Source organism: Dendropsophus ebraccatus, chromosome 2 (genome assembly GCF_027789765.1).
Source record: "Dendropsophus ebraccatus isolate aDenEbr1 chromosome 2, aDenEbr1.pat, whole genome shotgun sequence".
NCBI lineage: Eukaryota > Metazoa > Chordata > Amphibia > Anura > Hylidae > Dendropsophus > Dendropsophus ebraccatus.
The window spans coordinates 92263736-92283214 of NC_091455.1; the positions used below are offsets into that span (position 1 = coordinate 92263736).

The window sequence follows — 19479 nt, forward strand, 5'->3', positions numbered from 1 at the left end:
AAAGTGAAGGGAACTGTTGGCCTCTTGCCAATCTATTGGCATGCCTATAGATTAGGGAGCGTAGAGATGCGGGGGTTCAATCATGTAGTCTCTTTTTAAGAAGTGAATGTGAATGTTTACTGAGAGCTGAAGATTTAAGGAAGCCGAACATGTTTGAATGTCAGCCCAGACATTAATCTGGCAGGCTTCCACTGAGATATTGGCATGGATAAGATGTGTACACAGCGCTTGTGTTTAGTTGCTCCTGACTTGCTTTGCTAGAAAATATTTCTGCTTTTTTCCAGACTGGAACAAAACTCTGTTAAACAAATGTTAGTGGTTCCCTATTGGTTATGGGGATTTAGACCTGCCCTTGAAACATGGATTTGGACTTCTTGGTAACCTAGGGTTATACAGACCAAAAAATTGATTTCAGTTTTTTTTTTCTTCTTCTACATAAATCTATATTGTTTTCAGCAGTCTTTTTATAGGAACAGAATCCTTTTTCAGCCTAATCCATAAAATATGTACAGCAGTGAGAACAGTGAGGTGCTAAATGAGAGGAGAGAAGCCTAATTGCAGTCATATTCAATATTATTTCTGGCTATTAGTTTGCTTTGTCCACTTTAGACTTTGTGAGGAGAGTCAGTGGTAATCTTTGGGGGTGCTTGGTACCAAGCATTCAAAGCATGCAGCTACACTACAAAGGATCTTAACCCCTTAGGGTGCAGATATTTTCCTTTTTTGTTAATGCATTAAAAAAAGCCATAACTTTTTCAACTTTTTTTTTTCAAAGTAGCAGTATGGGGCTTGTTGTTTCTGTTTAAATACTTTTAACACACTGAAAAAAATCATTTGCTTGTATGTCACATTTTAAGAGGCTAAGGTTTTATTTTTTTCATCATCAGAGTTATTTTTTCCAGGACCACTTATAGTTCTCATTGCTACAATCTTTAGTGCATACAATTTTTTTTATATTTTTTACAGCACTTGTAGCATTGTTTTTATGTCTTATAGAGTTCTTCATGCAGGATAAATAATAAGACAATTCTATATCTAAGGACACAGTGATGCCACTTAGATTCATTTTTATTGCATTATTTTAGTACATCATAAAGCAATGTGTAGGGCAAAAGGCAATTTAAAAAAATATATTTTATTCCCTTTTTAATTAACTTTCTTTATTTCTGTGTTGTAGTGGTATTATTCCTATCAGCTTAACACTTACAGGCATGCTATTAGCCCCTGAATAGTATTTTAAGCTCTACACTGTACTCAATAAGATTAATGGACTGAAAATAAATGATGTCAGGAAAACCCCCTTCCTTTACCTCAGACTTATTTAATAGTATATTTGAAAATGGGTTTACTAAACCAGGCCCCTTTATAACACATTAATACCTCATTCTCAAAGTTACAAACCCAGAGTCTGAAGAATTATCTTGGAAAGAACAAGATGGTCACCTGTGTTTTTCTTCAGCAAATTAATTTGTAAGCTATGCACTTAAAAAAAAAAGTTAACCCCTTTAGCCCTACATGTATGTACGTTTATGTCAGCTCACATAAAGGGGTTAAAGGGGTTGTACACCCCAAAAAATTCTTTCAAATCAACTGCTCCCATAAAGTGCCAGAGATTTGTAATTTACTTCTATTAAAAAAATCTCAAGCCTTCCAGTACTTATCAGCTGCTGTATGCCCAGCAGGAAGTTGTATTATTTCCAGTCTGGAGAGCAGGAGAGGTTTTCTATGGGGATTTGCTGCTACTCTGGACAGTTCCTGACATGGACAGAGGAGGCAACAGAGAGCACTGTGTCAGACAGGAAAGAAAACACCACTTCCTTCAGGACACACAGCAGCTGATAAGTATTGGAATACTTAAGATTTTTTTATAGAAGTGAATTACAAATCTCTGGCACTTTATGGCACCAATTGATTTGAAAGAAAAAAAAATGTGGTGAACAACCCCTTTAACCTCTTAAGGACATAGGACGTACCGGTACGTCCTATGTCCTCATTAGCACTTCAAAGCGGGGCCGCGCGGCGGCCCCGCTTTGAAGTGCCGCGATCCCGGGTGCCGCGTGTAGCCCGGGACCGCCGCTATTAGCGGGCACGGTCCGATCGCCGTGCCCGCTAATTAGCTAATCGGAGGCAGCTGTCAAAGTTGACAGCTGCCTCCGATTACCGGAGGCAACGTTTCCCTGGTGTCTAGTGGGGGAGATCGCTCCTCCGGGACCTTGTCCCGGAGGAGCGATCTCCGTTACTGATGCCGGACGGGGACGCGTCCAAGATGGCGCCGTCCTCGGCTCGGCACTCGTTTGTTTCCGGCTGCAGCAGCCGAAAGCAAACGAGTGCCGATCTCATGGATCTCTGCAGCATATCTATGCTGCAGAGATCTCTATGAGAGATCAAAGTGTATATACTAGAAGTCCCCCAGGGGGGCTTCTAGTATATGTGTAAAAAAAAAAAAAAAACGTGTTGTTAATAGTAAAAATCCCCCTCCCCTAATAAAAGTCTGAATCACCCCCCTTTTCCCAGGTTTTAAATAAAAGTAAACAAATAAATAAATAAATAAACATGTTTGGTATCGCCGCGTGCGTAATCGCCCGAACTATTAATTAATCACATTCCTGATCTCGTACGGTAAACGGCGTCAGCGCAAAAAAATCCCAAAGTGCAAAATTGCGCATTTTTGGTCGCATCAAATCCAGAAAAAATGTAATAAAAAGCGATCAAAAAGTCGTATATGCGCAATCAAGGTACCGATAGAAAGATCACATCATGGCGCAAAAAATGACACCTCGCACAGCCCCATAGACCAAAGGATAAAAGCGCTATAAGCCTGGGAATGGAGAGATTTTAAGGAATGTATATTGGTTAACAACGGTTTGAATTTTTTACAGGCCATCAGATACAATATAAGTTATACATGTTATATATCGTTTTAATCGTAACAACTTGAGGAACATGCATAACAAGTCAGTTTTACCCCAGGGCGAATGGCGTAAAAACACATTTCCCCCAAATAAAAGAAATGCGTTTTTTTTTTCAATTTCACCACACTTTGAATTTTTTTCTGGTTTCGCAGTGTACTTTATGCAAAAATTCAGCCTGTAATTGCAAAGTACAATTAGTGACGCAAGAAATAAGGGGTCATGTGGGTTTCTAGGTGGAAAAATGCAAGTGCTATGACCTTTTAAACACAAGGAGGAAAAACCGAAAACGTAAAAACGAAAATGGGCCATGTCCTTAAAGGGTTAATGGAGTACTTTAAGTGACCCTGTACCCACAATCTGACACCCCCCCCCCCCCCAAAACCACTTGTACCTTTGGATAGCTGCTTTTAATCCAAGATCTGTCCTGCGGTCCGTTTGGCAGGTGATGCAGTTATTGTCCTAAAAAAATACTTTTAAACTTGAAGCCCCGTGCCAAACGGGAGTATCTGTGCCCTAACTTTGCACAACCTCTCTGTCCCTCCTCCCCACCCTCTTCATCATTAGGAATGATCCAGGCAGATTGCCTCCTATTCCCCACCTGTGGTAGCCCGGCAGATGGGCTGGATCGTTAAGGACCTGTGCAATGTTCAGCATGGAGAAAATTTTTCAGTGGCATTCCTAATGCTGAAGAGGGTGGGGAGGAAGGACGGAGGGGTGGTGCAAAGTTAGGGCACAGATACTCCCGTTTGGCACGGAGCTTCAAGTTTATAAGTATTTTTTTTAGGGCAATAACTGCATTACCTGCCAAACAGACTGCAGGACAGATCTTGGATTAAAAGCAGCTATCCGAAGGTACAAGTGGTTTGGGGGGGTTAGATTGTGGGCACAGAGTCGCTTTAATGACACCTGTCAGATGTCCAATCGGCACCCCTAAACATGATTACGGGTTACCTTCAGCCATTTCTAGCTGGCTCAGCTAGACTCTATTATCAGAGCACCGATCTCACTGATCTATGCAATGCTATAGCAAAAAAAATAAAAAATCGAACTATTGATTATGAAAGGTTCCTATGGGGACTAAATAATAAATAAGATTTTAAAAAAAAAACATTGCATAATAAAATGTCAAATCACCCCCTTTTCCCAATTTTTAAATAAATAAACGTAACCAAATTATAATGATATACATATTGGGTATTACTGTGTCCTGTGTATCCTTTTTTTGCAGAAATCAATAGTCCAGGCAATTTTAAGAAACTTTGTAATTGGGTTTATTAGGCATATATGCCATTATCTGCATTTAAAAAGAATTTTCCCAGGTTTCTTTCTGTCATCCACTGCTTAGAATCACAAAATTTCGACAGTTTTACATCAGTCTGATCCTGTCTGTGCTATGGGGAGGGGAGGAGGGAGGAGGGGGATTAGTCGGCAGCAGAGAGCAGAGAACAAAGGATTACACCACAGAGAGCCGCTGAAAGCCTCTATTCAGAGCTCCGAGAGGTCAGTGCTGAGGTCAGAGGAGATGTAGCTGTAAATTAACTCTTTGTTGTCCTGTTTTGGTGCCTCATCTCTCCCCTCTAGATAGAGAATAGAGATGAGCGAACTGGGTTCGGGTTCGGGTTCGAGTCCGTCTGGACCCTGTAGGGGAGTTGCTCAGGTATAGCTAGGTAGCGGTCGCAGACAGAGGAAAACAGGCAATTCACAGTTCAAATCTTAGTGTTTATTCACACCACAAAAACAAATGGAACAAAAATCCAGCATTACCTTCATGCTGCCATCACACATGAGTGCAGTTCCAGCTCGGCCTTTAAAGCAGTAACAGAAGTTCTAAGTGTTGGTTCAGACCTTACAGCAGCAGCTGCCTTGTACACAGTCCATGTGTCTGAACACAGTCCAACCAGTCCTCCTAGACAGATCACATAGGTGTACTCCAGACTTGAGCACACACCACCTCTCCCTGCCCTCACTCCCAGCTCAGCTTTTTATGTTGGGAAATGCCTAAAAACCTGGAATGGCTTAATAACTCCAGTCCAGTCCTTGAACCTAGCTCTCTGCATTCCTCAGAGCAAGACAAGCTGAGAGGAAAATACCTCCCATCCAGCAACAACCCCCGGACTATGTCACAACCCGAACGTTCGGTATTTGATTAGCTGGGGCTGCTGAACTTGGATAAAGCTCTAAGGTTGTCTGGAAAACATAGATACAGCCAATGACTATATCCATGTTTTCCACAAACCCTTAGGGCTTTATCCAACTTTAGCAGCCACCGCTAATCAAATGCCGAACGTTCGGGTTCGGATGGACTCGAGCATGTTCAAGGTTCGCTCTCTCTAATAGAGAACAATGAAGACAGGGGGGAGAGCTTCAAACTGCTTTTTCATGATAAAAATGCATTTTTATAATAAACCCGATTACAAAGTTTCTTAAAATCGTCTGTACTATTGCTTTCTGCAAAAAAAATTCTAATGACAGTGACACTTTAAAGTACTAAAATGAAAAAAATTGGATATCACTGTAATCGCACTGACCCACAGAATACAGATAACCTGTAAATTAATGAAAGATGTATGATGCAAAAACAAAATCCCCCTTTGCTAAATTGCTGGGGGGGGTTTCATCCCACAAATATTCTTTTTCAGTTTCAATATAAATGTAATAGTAAAATGAAAGGAGTAAGGAAAGCACAATAAGTCCTTCCAAAAATCAGCCCTTATGTGGCACTTCATGAGAAAAAATAAACGGAATAGCTTTTAGAAGGAGAGAGAAAAAATAAAACTCAAAAGTGATAGTATACCTGGTCCTGAAGGGGTTAAAGTGGTCATCCAATGCATTAATTTTAGATTTGAAGGAGCTCAGGGTGGGCTAAAAAAATAAAATAAAACACTATATTGCAGTCAGCTGTGACTTCCCACGCTTGGCTGCAGTTGTGAATATATATAACCAATATGCAAAAGTTAGTAATCAATTATTACTAATCATTTATTACCATATGGATAACAAAGTCTTTGTACATTTAGATAAACCTGACATTTCAGTAAAACAAGGCATTTAGTAAATCTTTTAAGGGAAGATACAACATGGGCTTGAAGATGTAGCTGTAATGTGGTCACTTTTCATTGTGGTGCTTTAACTGCATGTTAATTGATCTACACTGTGTACCATGAGCTAATGGTCAATAGAGTAACCTTTGAATGGAGTTGAATGCTGTTTCTATTATACTGTGTAAGCAGTATTGTCATGTGCTGTCGTATTTATTTGTATCGACCTGTTCAGTGTAAAAGTTCACGCTTGGAAATTTTGCAAGCTATAGGAAGTAATAGGGTCAATGTTGTAGGTAGTTGATTGAAGTAAGTGAGAAGATCAATTAGACATATAGATTATGGGGGGAGGGTAAGTCGGAGAGCATGCAGTATGGTACTAGCCCTCTTTCTCAAGACTTGCAACACTAGCCCTATAAACCTATAAGTTCAGCAATAGTTTTATTGACTACTCATAATGCATGGTAACGTCTAATTTGAAAATATATCTTTGTGTGTATTGTAAATGCAATATCATATCAGCCAAACTACATATAGCATCTTTTTACAGAAGCTGGCCAGAAGATAACTACTTATTAATGTGGATCAATCAATAATTACATCAACCAGTCTGCAGTAACCATTGTAGTGTATACTAGCATATTTTTAGGTATCTTCTTATGTATGCATAACAGATACTATGGAAGTCTCTTCTGTAGCATGCCCTGTATATTTAAGTAATGGAAAAACAACTGTATTGGGTTATGCAGGTGACTGTGATATATGAAGATGCAGAAATGGTGGTCCATGTCTCAGTAGGCAGTAAAGAAAAGTTACATCTTAGATTCTGCTATATGTTTTTGTTTTTAAACTAATTTATGGGCAATTCTTTGAAATGTATCTATTTTCCTAAATAGCACTAGGTGCAATTAATAATGTCTTAGGATGCCCTCCAGGTCCCTGTGAGACTGGTACAGTTAAACTCCCTATAGCTATGAAACTTATTCTTATTAAAAGGAACCTGTCATCACTTTCATGATGCCTGACCCACAAGTCATTGGGGTGGTCCCAGCATCTTCCCCTTGCCCCATCAGTCTAGATTGACAGATCTCTAGCTATTTGGGTATAAGCAGAAATCTCTCAAAGCTGTCAGGGCAGGCAGAAACCACTAGTGACTGCCCAGATGACTTGTAGTTTAAGCAGCATGAAAGTGACAGGTTCCATCTTTAATGCCCATGCAAAGCTCTTAGTATAAAACGATTGGTGCTGCAATGCTGAATCCAATGGTGTGCTCCATTTGTTAAGTTGAGGTCTAGGTTCAGAGATATTAGCAAAAAATTTTCATGCAAATAAACTTCCTTGTGCACTGGAGGCAGTCCCAAGACCCAAAGGCACAGCCTTCCCAGCTTGCTGACACAGCTATATGAATATGCAATGGGACCACCTCTGGTGCACCAAGGAAGATCATTAGCAAAAACTGAATTTAGCTAATGATCTCGAGAACCAGACTTCAGAATAACACAAGGGGCACATCATTGGATTCAGCATAGCAGCACTGATCTGCTCATGCCAAAAGGTTAGCATGGGCAAGGTTAATGTTAGATTTGCTCATAGTAAATCAGGTTCAGGAAGAGGCCACGCCACCTCCCCACCTTGCATACATTGGGAATAGGTCACAAATTGTTTAATAAATTCCCTCCTGTGTGTGCACGCAGCCTCAGGCTGGATACCCAGAGTGAAGCAGACATATATTAGGAATGCTAATCTTTACTACAGTGTACAGTACAGGGGATCAAAAGTAGTCACCAGACGATTACAGTTATTCCACCGCCCACACATATACACATTTAATTTGCAGCAGACCACACTTTAGAATCCTGTAAAATAAATGTGGCTTAATGTGCCCAATGCTAGTACATTGCAGTGCCCTTTTGGGTGCACGTGTAATGCTTTGTGATCTCAGCGTAAGCCCTTTTGATTCTGCAATAGCAGACATAGCCTATGGGCAAAAAAGTGTTGCTGTTTCTGGAAAAAAAAAAATTGTTTTTTCCTTTCATGAGGAAACTTTGTGTCTATGTACACCTGTAGCTGTTTCTTATTGGTTTGGCTGGCATTGCAATTTACCTCTGACTCCAATCTGACCTCACACAATATGCTCCCTGTGACAGCTTTGACTGTTCTAGTACGACAGCTGTTTTATGGCCATTTAGATACTGCTAGCATCTTTTCACAAGTAGCAATATTCTGTAAAACCTGACAGCTTGACAATTTCAGAAAATATGTAGGCATGGCACAGCTTGTCCATAAAAGCTTGTAAAGTTGTTATACACCAAGAATGAAACAGAATGGAAAAGAGAGGAAACTGTGCGTCCTTCAAAAACTGACACCCAATCCTTTCAAGTCATGTTCGAAAGGTCACTTTGATTTCTTTGACTTCTAGACAGGTGTTCATATCTTCTGGTTGTACTTGGAGTTATTAGAAATGCTATTAACACTTATGTGTGTGTTCAGGAAATATAGAATATTGATATATTTGATGGTGCCCCTGGATATGTATGTATCCTGAGATGTTTAACTTTTACTGCAATCTTGAACGCCTTCTTGTTAGCTAGCTGGTCAGTTTCTCATGCAAGATCCTGGCAAGGGTTCCACAAGGGCTGCTTAGCATTTTATGGTTGCTACTTATGTTTTCTTCTAAAGTGAAAGAGAATTTTTTTTTTTTATATTTTAAAAATATTCACAGTGCAGACACACAGAGGGGCAAAGCCCCCCCCCCCCCCCCCACCCTCCATAATATATGTCTAGAATTCTATGTCCATGAACCAAGTCTTCTATACACTAAAACCTAATCTCTTTTGTCATACACACCTAGTCATGGATATCTTAATGGATATAGCACACTGAGATGTCAGCATGCTTATTTAGGCTCTTTTGTAGGAAAATACTTAGTTGTAGATTGTTTGCTACTACCCTTACATGTCAATTTCTCCCACTCTCTTTAGAGGGATGATGCATAGTAAAACACATTGCTGAATGTAATTCTTACTAGTTTCAGAAACCTTGAGAAAGTACCTGTCCTTAGTGTTTGGAAAAAAAATTAGGTTAGTGAAATAATCTCTTATCAATATTTAAATGTTAGCAAACATAAAACTTATAAAAATTATGTAGTTTCTGTCAAAGGGGTTTTCTAGTTACATTACATATATTGATGAACTCTACTGAGAATAAGCCATTAATATATGATTGGCGGGGAGCCCCACCTGGTACCATCAATCAGCCATTGCAGCTGGATATACCCTGTGAACAGAGCCAGAAGCAGGCAGCTTCATTTACTATGTTGTGGTTGGTCTGAGTTACGGCAGCTCTGATCCAATTGAAGTGAACAGAAGCTTAAAGGGGTTGTCCGGTGTTAGGCAATTTTTAATATATCACTGCTATTATATAGAAAGCAATAAAGAGCCTATATTTACCTGCTGGCTGCAGTGCCTCCACTTCTAAGACAAACTCGTCTCGGATGTGACAGCCTGTTCAGCCAATTACTGACTAATGGTACTTTTACACGGAACGATTTATCGTTCGAATTTGCACGATAACTATCGAATTTGAACGATAATCGTACGTGTAAACGCAGCGAACGATCAAACGACGAGAGAGAAATCGTTCATTTTGATCTTTCAACATGTTCTCTCAAATTATCGTTGATCGTTCGCAAAAGATTCGCAGATCGTTCAGTGTAAACAGTCTTTCAACGATTTCACCTATGTGTGAGATAGGCTTAAGCGATCGCAAAACGATCGCATAACGATTTTTCTGTACGATGTATCGCTCCGTCTAAACTCTGATCATTATAAAAAAAAAATTGTTCATTCAAAATCGTTAATTGTGCGATCGGGCGAATTATCGCTTCGTGTAAAATTACCATTAGGGTCCATTTACACAGAAAGATTATCTGACAGATTATCTGCCAAAGATTTGAAGCCAAAGCCAGAAACAGACTATAAACAGAGATCAGGTAATTAAGGAAAGCCTGAGATTTCTCCTCTTTTCAAAATCTATTCCTGGCTTTGGCATCAAATTTTTGGAAGATAATCTGTCAGATAATCTTTCTGTGTAAATGGACCCTTGGACAGGACAGTGCCGAGTTGAAGATTTTGGAGCATGGCTGCTTGTGACTTCTACTTTGAGTTGCTTAACCCTTTGAGGCCCAAAATGACCCAGTAGACAACAATTTTCATTTTTGTGTTTTTGTTTTTCCCTCCTCCCCTTCTAAGAGCTCTAGCACTTTAAGTTTTCTATCTACAACCCATGTAAGGGGATGTTTTTCACAGAATTAGTTGTACTTTGTAATGGTGTCTTTCATTCTACCATAACAGGTATGATGAAATCCCCAAAATATTATTTATAAAGATATAAATAGGTGAAATTGAAAAAAAGGATGCAATATGGTAACGTTTGGCGGGTTTCTGTGTCTATGTAATGCACTATATGGTAAAAGCGACATGATACTATTACTCTATAGGTCAGTCCAAACACAACCATATGCAGGTTTACACATATATTCCAATGTTATATATTGTTTTTTATTAAATCCTTTTTTTGCAATTATTAATAAAGTGTCCCTATTGTGACGCTTATAACGGTTTTATTTTTTCACCAACGGGGCTGTATGGGGTGTCATTTTTTCCGCCATGATCTCTAGTTTTTATTAATACCATATTTGTGTAGATTAGATGTTTTGATCATTTTTTTTTTTATATATACATATATATAATGTAACAAAAAATCGGTAATCCTGGCACTGTTTTTGCTCTTTTTGATTACACTGTAAGCCGTTAGTGATGATGTTTGTTATATTTTAATAGCTCGGACAATTACGCACGCTACGGTATATTATATGTTAATTTATTTAATTATTTTTATATGTTTTATTTATATAATGGGAAAGGGGGGTGATTTTAACTTTTATTGAGGGATGGGCTTTGGGGTAGTGTAGTAGTGATTTTCACATTTCACAAACACATTTTAAGTCCCTTTGGGGGACTTTTACATACAATAATTTGCTTTCATACACTGATCACTGCTATGCCATAGGCATAGCATTGATCAGTGTTATTGGCGATCTGCTCATTGAGCCTGTCTGTGCAGGCTCAGTGAGCAGATCGCTGATCGTACCACACGGAGGAGGGTGAGAGACCTCTGGTGGTCTGAGGCCGTACATACATAAACCTATAAAATATGTAGAAATATGACTGAGTTAGAACTGATAGACAGTTTTAAGACAATGCCACCATCTAAAATATTATGCTAAAAATAAATTAAATAAGTTGTTTGGATTTGATGCAGTGTGCCAAAAAAAATTCCAATACCAATTGCAGTTTTTTTTATCTTTGCTGTAGAGGAATGTAAGAGCCATTAAGACTTAGTTATATAAAATGTGCTGTGTTTGGTCTAGTTAAAATGTATTTCCAACTAAACATTCCTCACATTTTTCCCAGGACAGCATTAGGGGGAAAAAATAAATATATATATATAGTACAGTACATGGTACTGTAAATGAATTGCATAGATAGCTATTCTCAAAACGTACTATATAATTTCCCATAGGAATATGTTTAATAATTTGTTAATTTTCAGATATCTTTGGTCTGATATCGCAGCCTCAAGTTGCTCATCCTGCTGCACATGAGAAAATATTTTAATATAAATTCAGTGTAAATGTTACAAAGTTTTTATCCCATGACAGTTTGTCTTTAAGGCAAACCTAAAAATGTTCTACCATTTAACATGGGCCGATTATCGGCTAAATGAGAACTCACAGGAGCTCTTGTTCCTGGTAATCAGCCTATGTAGGCAGGCAAGCATACCTCCGGTGGCTCCATAGGGAATTAATGAAGAGGTGGGTCACACGCTGACTTATGGGGCTCCATTGAAAACAGCCAGCCATCTCATACTTTTCCTCTATACACAGCATAGGGGACAAGTAAAAATAATTCCGGCAACTCCTTTAATTTATTAAAATAAACTACTAATAATTCTGGCTTTAGAAAGCATGCTTACTTTGTAGCATTTTTTCCACACCTGCCTAAAACTTTTGCACAGTACTATGTGGTTGTAACAAGTGGACGTAACTAGTAAACAAAAAATCTGTGTACATTATCTTATAAAGCAGTGTATGAAATTAAAGTGTCACTGTTGTTTCACTTTGCACATAACAAAATCGCAACAGATTTCACGCTGCAAATTCATAGCAAAATCCATGCCGATTCCCCTACTGTTAGTTTGAATAGGATTACATACTCACAAACGATTTTTATCCTGCTGTGAGTATGTAAACGCTGCCCCCTTAACCCATCGTGGCCTGGTGGATACATTACCAGTCCGCGCTCCGGCCTACTTCTGGGTCTCCCGACTCCCTGTAATCGGTGCTCTGTCCTACCACAGCCACTGATTGGCTAAGCGGGACGTCAGTGAAACAGGACCCCCAGAAGGAAGCCGGAGCAGGGACCATTAAAGTATTCACCAGGCCTAAGGGGGGCAGTGTTTACATACAGCAGGATGAAAATCTGCTGCGAGTATGTAATCCTATTCAAACAGTAGGGGGATAAAATGCACTGTGATTCTGTTATGTGTGAACCCACCCTAAATGACACATAGCAGGTAGCGGACCACAATGCAGCACAGTCCTCTCCCCACTCATTCTCATGATCAGTACGGGACTGAAGACTCAAACCATAGACTTACATTAGAGCCCAACTCATCACGTGACAAAGATTGGTACCGGCCCAGACCAATCAAAACTTTAAACATATCTCTATGTCACCTCATTTAGAAACTAAAGGCTGTAAGAAACATGAAACTTTTTGAATTGCACTGCTTTACCATGTTTCCAATAGCCTATGGGGCACATGTATGAAAAGGCGTAAATGCCTTTTTTAGGCGCTGATGGGGCAAATCGGCGTCAAAATATTCACAAACGGTATTTTTGTGAATAATTTTTTTGCATCTGCCAAATCTGCGCCACCTTTGCCAGTGGGGCAGAGAGGGGGTGTTACGGGGGATGCGGCTGCACGCAGAGGGGCCGCGGCCTCTGTGTGCGCCGCATTTTTCATTTTTTCTGTGAAAAAATTATATTGAAACCTACGCCAGCCCTGAGCTGGCCTAGGTTTAACATTTTTCGCACGGACAGGCTCTGTGTGATCAGGATTTATGTAGAGGCAGTGCACCTCTACATAAATCCCCTGAGCTCCGGAGCTGCATGGTCATTTGTAAGCCTGGCGTAAAAAACGCTGGACTTCATAAATGTCCCCCAATGTGTCATATTCTGTAAATAACATATTAGGGAGCTGTTATTTCTGTATTTCTTCACTACATTCTCCATTATAGGTTCAGTCTATATAGGATTGTTTTTAACAGTCTATTTAAAAATAGAAATTCCAGCCTGGAAAAATATCTAGAAATGCCTTTAGGGAGCATACACAGAATCACAGATGTATACAATGTACAGCCAACTTAAAATCCAATTTACATAAAAGTTGCAGTCCTGCTCGGAATTAGGTAGAGTTTTGTATTATTCATATTCCCATCATCGCCTGTGGTAAGATCATAAGTCATTTGCAGTTCCTAAGAGGATTCTCTTTCATTAGACTGAAATGACTTTATCACAGTAAATAGCACTTTGTATCATTTTGCAGAACTACAGCCCCAGCCCCAATCTATTGCTCTGCTTAGTGAGTCTATTTAGAACCATTACTACAAGTCTATCACAGGCAGCAGGTGACTTCATTACTCTGCTTGTCCAGAAATATTAGAAGACTCAGTACATTATTTGAATCTTTATTCCCCTGGGGCTACAAGGCTACAAGATGTGGTGAAATACAACAAACAGCATTACATTCATGAAAATTCTTCTATTACATTTATGAAAACTCTCCTGTGTTACTTGTCAAGTGGATATAATAACATCAGTATAAATGTCCAGGAATTGTGCTCTCTAAATGGATTATCTGGGATTAGAAAAACATACTTGCTTTATTTCCAATACAACACTACACCTGTCCTCAAACTGTGAATGGTATTACAACTCTGTTGATTTAAAGTGACTCTGTATCCACCAACCATAATTCAAACAGAAAAATGTGCCCAAGTGAGCAAAACTAGGTGAATACAACCACTAAAAAAAAAACTAAGGGCCATAAACCCAAAACACACCCAGTATTTAGCCTCTATAAAACGTAACATTTACTGGATTTGTATAAAAGTGGATAGTATTGGTTAAAATCACTCAGTCACCATAGTCGGTACAGATACACATATGGCCCAGGTGGGTCAAAGAATGTCATATGTAGCTGCAGACTACTGACTATCTTACTAATAATAATGAGACTATTGGTGATCTGATATATTAAAATGAAAGATGCATAGCCTTGTCTCTGCTAAGTAAAGTATTGGGTAATAAAAAGGCATTCATAAAGTGACACAGAAACTGTGTGAATAAGGCTCAATCCTAGTTGTAGCTCTAAATTTGTGATTCCAATTAATAAAAAGAGCTCAATGTTAACAGATGGATAGTTTTAGCTGCATTCTTTCCTATGTGGCTATCTTTGCCTACCACAGCTGGCAGAGCCAGTGTTACAGTAGGTTAGATACTTATATGCTAAAAACAAAATATGCATGACTGTAATTTTCTGTGCTATAAGGCAGATGTTCCCAGCACAGAGAGAAAAAAAAAGGGATCACAAGTTCCTTAACAGTTATCCTTTGTTCAGCACAGTCTTCCCCTCACAGTTGTTTTCACACTTGTTCAACACCCACCTACACAATCCTAATAAAAGTCAGCACTTTTAACTACATGGTGTTATCTGTTTTTTTTTACCCCTCAATACTTTTTATGTTTAAAACAAATGTGTCATCAAGAAATGACCTATAGTTTCATTCACATTTTTATGTTTAACATTTTTTTTATTTTACTTCTAACTTTTTATGTCACTTTCTGACATTTTGTGGTCACTCCTGTCCAGTGATCCTATTTATCATCACAGGCGAGATTGTAGAAAACACATAGATAACATAGGATGACACCATTCACAATAGGTAATCGTCATTCCTCACCTTCTCCCAAGACGTAGCTAAATGGCCCAGATGCAAACGCTTGGTTTGGGCCTCCCACACTTGTTTTCATATAAAGCTGCCCCAAAAGATGAAATACAGGCAAAATTGGCAGGGGCTAAGTGCACACCCCTGCAGACATATGTATCTGTGCAGCCCCTGTAGACTCAAGAACCTGTAAAGGCCTGGAAATAAAGATCCAGGAGCTATGATGCTAATCTTGCCTTGGCCATAGCTAATATAAGTACAATCAATCTATAAATTTGTAAAAATGATTTATTTTTAACCCTTGATGGTGATAGACAAATACCTAATTGAGATCAAGAGGTTAACATACAGTTCCTATATGCTTTATTCCTCTCAATGCAGTCTCTTGTTTTATGACTATTTCTTTCACCTCTAACCTTTGTTACACCTCTGCCCCTGTCAGTACTGCCATACAGATCCTCATATAGTAGTAAACATTGGAGCTTAATTTTATCAGGTCAGGCACTGGCAGTCAACCTTGAAGAGGTGAGAGGGGCCTATATCAGTGATCCATTGCCTTTAAATTCTTAGCAGATTTGTTCATGTGCATGAGCATTAAAGTTATTTTAGTAAATAAGACCTGTAAAATGTGTATGCCTGGATTGACTGTTTCTTTGGTTGTATTATAAAATGTATAACAGAGTCATAAGTAATATCATGAGACTGATATTCCTTATCTGTGATGGTAATGTCATAGCATTTCACCTTACAGTTTCATTATAGAAGTAGATATAATACTAATAGAGAGGATTCTTGGACATGACCATGCAAATGAAATCATTTTTTTCGCATTCATATTCCACCAGTACACCAGTGTATATCTTCTTCATATTTCTCACAAGTATAACCTATCCATTATATGTGTTTGGTTAATTACTCACTGGTCTCTTACTTTAGCCCTTATGAAATGACCCATTGCTTGTATCATGAATACTGCATACCGCAGTTTGATGCATGTTGGGGGGTGATTTTCCACAGCTTTTCGTTTTCTAGTTTAAAACTTCTGTGACAATAACATAAAGTCAACAAAATCATTTTTTTATGTGTTTGGAGCCAGTGGTGTTTTTATGAAGATGCAGCATGCCCTTGGTAAGCCATTTTTACAGACACTTTGCCATAGGCAAACAAAAAAGTCATGAATGCAATGTTTTTTACATACTCTTTAAAAACTAAAAAAAGGCTTGTTTGAGGCCTTTATCAGACAATTTTTTTTTTTACGAAGAATGCATGCAAATTAGTAGCTCACTGAGAAACCAGGTAACATGCTGATAATACAAGTCTATGGAGAGGTTATGGGTGTGTAGTGAGATGGAAGGGATGGTGAGTAATGCCCCTATTCCACTGGTCGTCAGAGGAGCAAACGAGCGCTCTCAGCGCTCGTTTGCTCCTCGTTCCCCACTCGCTGCCGCCGCTATTCAGCGTGGCTGCAGCAAGCGGGTGAGTGCGGGAGGGGCGGCGGGGAGCTGCGAGGGGGCCGCCCGGGGGATCGCTAGATCGTCCGGGCAGCCCATAGGATATAGCAACATCTGCTGCCGACGCTCCTATTCAACGGAGCGACGGCAGCAGATCGCTGCTATATCAGTCGCTTGTTTTTCAACATGTTGAAAAACAAGCGACTGCAATGATCAGCCGACATGAACGATGTCGGCTGATTGTTGCACTCTATTCCACGGGACGATTATCATCTGTAGCGGCCGATATCGGCCGAATACGAACGATAATCGTTCCGTGGAATAGGGCCTTTAAGAGCAGAAGCAGAAACAGAGAGATAGAAAAAAAAGCAAATTGAAGATTGCAAAGAGACTACAAAAGCTAACTGCAATAGGTCTTAACTCAGGACTTGATTTACAGCTTAGACTGTTCACTACATCTCTATAATGCCATCTCTTCTGGTTTTGTGCATATATGAAGTACCCTTGCTACAAAAATACTTTAAATTCATAATACAGAATACCAAAGAAAGAAAAGGAGTTGTATTTAATTCAAGAGAGAAACCTTTTTTCTGTTACTATGTTAAAGATTTTTCTGTCTGTGATTAACCCCAGTAAAATAATTTTCATGTGTTTTTTCCTAGATTCAACATTAGTCCTTGGAACATTGAGCTCCCAGGGAGATGATTCCACATGAAGTTCTTGGGTTTCCTTCAGGAATTAAATGTGATTTTCCTTTCACCAGACTGAAATCAGCATCAGTCAGACAGTGAGCAGGCAGTGGTGGTTGGCGGGGGTGGCAGAGTTCAAAACATGAAATCTAATCAAGAAAGGAGCAATGAAAGCCTGCCACCAAAGAAACGTGAAATTCCCGCCACCAGCCGATCGTCTGAAGGAAAGACAGTCGGACCGGCAATTGAAAACCACCGTACAGATAGTTTATCATGGCTCTCCACCACAGTAAGCAGCCATGGTGTACGTCACCATGGGCCTGCAGGAACTTCGGTAGAAGCTGGTTTACAGCAGGGGGTAGGTTTACATAAAACACATTCAACTGGTATAGACTATTCTCCCCCCAGTGCTCCAAGGTCGGTACCAACAGCAACAACTTTTCCTGCCATTTATCAAACTGCGCAGTCTCAATCAGGGGCATCTGTATCTCCTGTGCAATATACTAATGTGCCCCAAACGTTCCAGTTTATTGGACCGCAGTATAGTGGACCACCATATGCAGGATTCATCAATTCGCAGCTACTTTCACCTACATCGAATTCCACAGCTGTGTCCTCAACAGTAACAGGAGTCACCACTCCATCACAACGCACCCAGATGGAAGCATATTCAACTATGTTGGCGAACGTAAGCAGCTTAAGCCAGCAGGGGCATAAAATTGAATCCCATCTAGATCGGACTCCTGGATTGATTGCCGCAGGATCACCACCTACCCAGTCAAGTCAATATGTCCATATTTCCAGTTCATCGCAGAGTGGAGTCAGAACTCTATCACCACCATCTATCCCAGTGCATTTGCATACTCACCCAGTGATTCCACATACACTTACTTTAGGCACTTCCCCCCAGGTGGTTGTGCAGTACTCAGATTCAGGAGCTCATTTTATTGCTAGGGACCCTACAAAGAAAGAAGAAAGTTTCAGGTCACAAGCCAAGGAATTATTAAATGGTGAAATAGAGAAAGTTAGGAGATTTGTAGTTCCTTCCTCCACAGATGCACACCTATTGAAAGCAGGCAATAATAAACCAGCTTCCCAACATTATGAGACAAGGCATGTAGTGGTGCACCCTAGTACTGAATTTGGTGCTCGGGATCCCTCAGGTGTTCGGACCTCTGTCATGGTAGTGCCCAACAGCAACACAGCTGCCACAGACATTGATGTTCAACAAACCATTAAGAGAGAAACCTCACCCTCAATAGCTCATAACAAGGGAAGCTTACACTTAGGAAAACCAGCCCACCGGTCCTATGCTTTATCCCCACAACAGACTTTATGCGCAGAAGGCGTAAAAACAGTGGCCACTTTATCTCCTCACACAGTCATCCAGACGACTCACAGTGCAGCAGAGCAACTTTCTGTTGGGCTGCCTGCTGCAGCCTTTTATGCGGGTACACAACAGCCAGTTATTGGCTATCTCAGCAGTCAGCAGCAAACCATTGGCTATCCTGGAAGTTTGCCACAGCACTTGGTGATTCCGGGGACTCAGCCTTTGCTCATACCAGTTGGCAATCCGGACATTGATTCAACTGCAGTGGGGGTAGCACCTGCTATTGTCACTTCATCTCCCCAATTTGCAGCAGTGCCTCATACATTTGTCACTACGCCCATTCCTAAAAGCGATAACTACAGTGCTGAATCACTAGCAACTCAAACAGCCTACCAGACCGCTTTGGTTCCGGCTCAGTTCCACCTCCCAGTTGTACAGTCTGTTGCTTCTCCTATGGCAGCTGCACCTACACTGCCCCCTTATTTTGCAAAAGGGTCAATCATTCAGCTAGCCAATGGTGAACTAAAAAAGGTAGAGGATTTGAAAACTGAAGACTTCATACAGAGCGCTGATATTAGCAACGATTTGAAAATAGACTCCAGCACAGTTGAGAGGATTGAGAATAGCCATAGTCCAGGGATTGCTGTGGTGCAATTTGCTGTTGGAGAACACAGGGCCCAGGTGAGTGTACATATTATTTTTGGAGGGCTAAAGTCTTATCATGTATATATTGTGATGCACTCTGCAGTCTTCTTCTCACCTAAAAAACACTCTAAACAATGTATGGCACAATAATGTACCCTTTTCTTTAATGAAATATAGTTATTGTACTTTATATATGTAATTTCTGGGCGCATTTCAAACATAACTTACAGCAAAGTTATAAGTTTTACATTTCCTATTTTTCCCAATCTTTGCATGTTTGTCACACTGTATGTGTCACATTCCCCTTCTAGACAGTATAATATTAGACAAATAAAACCTGAG

At 39.9% G+C, this 19479-nt stretch overlaps 1 protein-coding gene across 10 annotated transcripts in view; it reads left to right on the forward strand.

Annotated features, from left to right (window-relative positions):
• Nucleotides 1–19479, forward strand: part of ATXN1 (ataxin 1) — a 292957-nt gene that overhangs the window by 255958 nt on the left and 17520 nt on the right. For all 10 annotated transcript variants that reach the window (XM_069957984.1, XM_069957977.1, XM_069957981.1 and 7 more), the window contains one exon: nucleotides 17136–19173. In XM_069957984.1, coding sequence (XP_069814085.1) covers nucleotides 17305–19173 — 1869 coding nt within the window. In that variant the 5' untranslated portion in view covers nucleotides 17136–17304. The remainder of the gene's footprint in view (nucleotides 1–17135; nucleotides 19174–19479) is intronic.